Genomic DNA, 1,882 nt, shown 5'->3' on the forward strand with positions numbered 1-1,882 from the left:
TATCATCATTTTCTGTAGGCAAGAACAATTCACTTATCCTACAAACAGGCAGCATTTTCTAACTGAAACTGAGTATCACAGAAGCTGGGGTAGGGGGCTCTAAGAGCAGTTAGGTTAAAGATATGAGACATGAAACAGATGAAAATATCCAGGCAGGTGGGATAAGAAAATAAGAGGAAGGTTAGAGCTCCATGTGCTGCTTCTGCTTATAGAATGCTGAAATACATGAAATTAAATGCAAGTAATGGTGCTAAATGTACACTGTTGTAAGAGAATAAAAACATTTCATAGTATAGCAGGAGGAGTGTCTCTGAGAATGGTCTGGACTTGTCATTAACTTCTACACTCTGAGCAGGACTCCAAGCCCAGGAACAGCAGATGACCAACAGCAGCTCCATCAGCGAGTTCCTCCTGCTGCCGTTGGCAGACACGCGGCAGCTGCAGCTCCTGCACTTCTGGCTCTTGCTGGGCATCTACCTGGCTGCCCTCCTGGGCAACGGCCTCATCAGCACAGCCGTAGCCTGCGACCGCAGCCTGCACACCCCCATGTACTTCTTCCTCCTTAGCCTGGCCCTCCTCGACCTGGGTTGCATCTCCACCACTCTCCCCAAAGCCATGGCCAATGCCCTCTGGGACACCAGGGTCATCTCCGACTCAGGATGTGCTGCACAGCTCTTTTTCATTGTCTTCTTCATCTCAGCAGAGTATTCCCTTCTCACCATCATGTGCTATGACCGCTATGTTGCCATCTGCAAGCCCCTGCACTATGGGACCTTGATGGACAGCAGAGCTTGTGCCACCATGGCAGCATCTGCCTGGGGCACTGGGGTTCTTAATTCCCTGCTGCACACTGTCAATACGTTTTCATTGCCTCTCTGCCAAGGCAATGTTGTCAACCAGTTTTTCTGTGAAATCCCCCAGATCCTCAAGCTCTCCTGCTCAGCCTCCTACCTCAGGGAAGTTGTGTTTCTCTATTTTAGTGTCAATTTAGGCTTTGGCTGCTTTATTTTCATAGTGGCGTCATATGTGCAGATCTTCATGGCTGTGCTGAGGATGCCCTCAGAGCAGGGACGGCACAAAGCCTTCTCCACGTGCCTCCCTCACCTGGCTGTGGTCTCCCTGTTTGTCAGCACTTGCGCTTTTGCCTACCTGAAGCCCCCCTCATTCTCATCCCCAACCATGGACCTGATGATGGCAATTCTGTACTCGGTGGTTCCTCCAACACTGAACCCTATTATCTACAGCATGAGGAACCAGGAGATAAAGCACGCTCTCAGGAAGGTGTTGCAATAAGCACTATTCCAGCTTCCATAAAATGTACAACTTTCTCACAGGATTCCCAGTGATGGTTATTTATGTTTTATGCATATTTGGCTGTTTGATTGTGATTTATACAGCATTCTGCAAAAAATGTTGCAAATTATTTCACTCCTTCCTACCTCCTTTCCATTCTCTCACTCCAATAACTTGTGTAAATGTGGAACCAGATTCCCTGAATAGGTTAAGAGATAAATAAATACTTTCTAAGTAGACTTTTCCTTAGCTTTTCTGTCTTCCTACCTTCTCTGGGACTGGGGGAGGTAGAGCCATGGACAGCAGCACAACGTGCTGTTTTCATTCCTGCTCCATTTACACTGCCACAGTGCTCTCAAGTCCTCTCATTTGTGCAGGACTGAAGGTCCTGTGTGTCTCACAGCAGTCCTGTTGTCTCTACAGCAGCACTCTGGGGCTGCAGTCAGTTGTTAGTAATATGAACAGGTCTGTCAGAGCTGGTCTATTTGCTGGCACTGCCATAACAAGAGGGCCCCTTCAGGTCAGGACCTGAGAACTGGAGGCCTCTTCCAAAGCTGGTGTTAGGAATATACCTCAGGAGCTGCTCCCT

At 48.2% G+C, this 1,882-nt stretch overlaps 1 protein-coding gene across 1 annotated transcript; it reads left to right on the top strand.

Annotated features, from left to right (window-relative positions):
* The first annotated feature begins 376 nt into the window (after window positions 1-376).
* LOC146758207 (olfactory receptor 14C36-like) lies at window positions 377-1,530 on the top strand. The gene has a single exon (XM_085517255.1). The coding sequence runs from the start codon at window positions 379-381 to the stop codon at window positions 1,291-1,293; it is 915 nt and encodes a 304-aa protein (XP_085373381.1). The 5' UTR covers window positions 377-378; the 3' UTR covers window positions 1,294-1,530.
* The last annotated feature ends 352 nt before the right edge of the window (window positions 1,531-1,882 follow it).

This window comes from Coturnix japonica, chromosome 16 (assembly GCF_054131305.1).
Source record: "Coturnix japonica strain WE chromosome 16, WE-NBRP24, whole genome shotgun sequence".
NCBI lineage: Eukaryota > Metazoa > Chordata > Aves > Galliformes > Phasianidae > Coturnix > Coturnix japonica.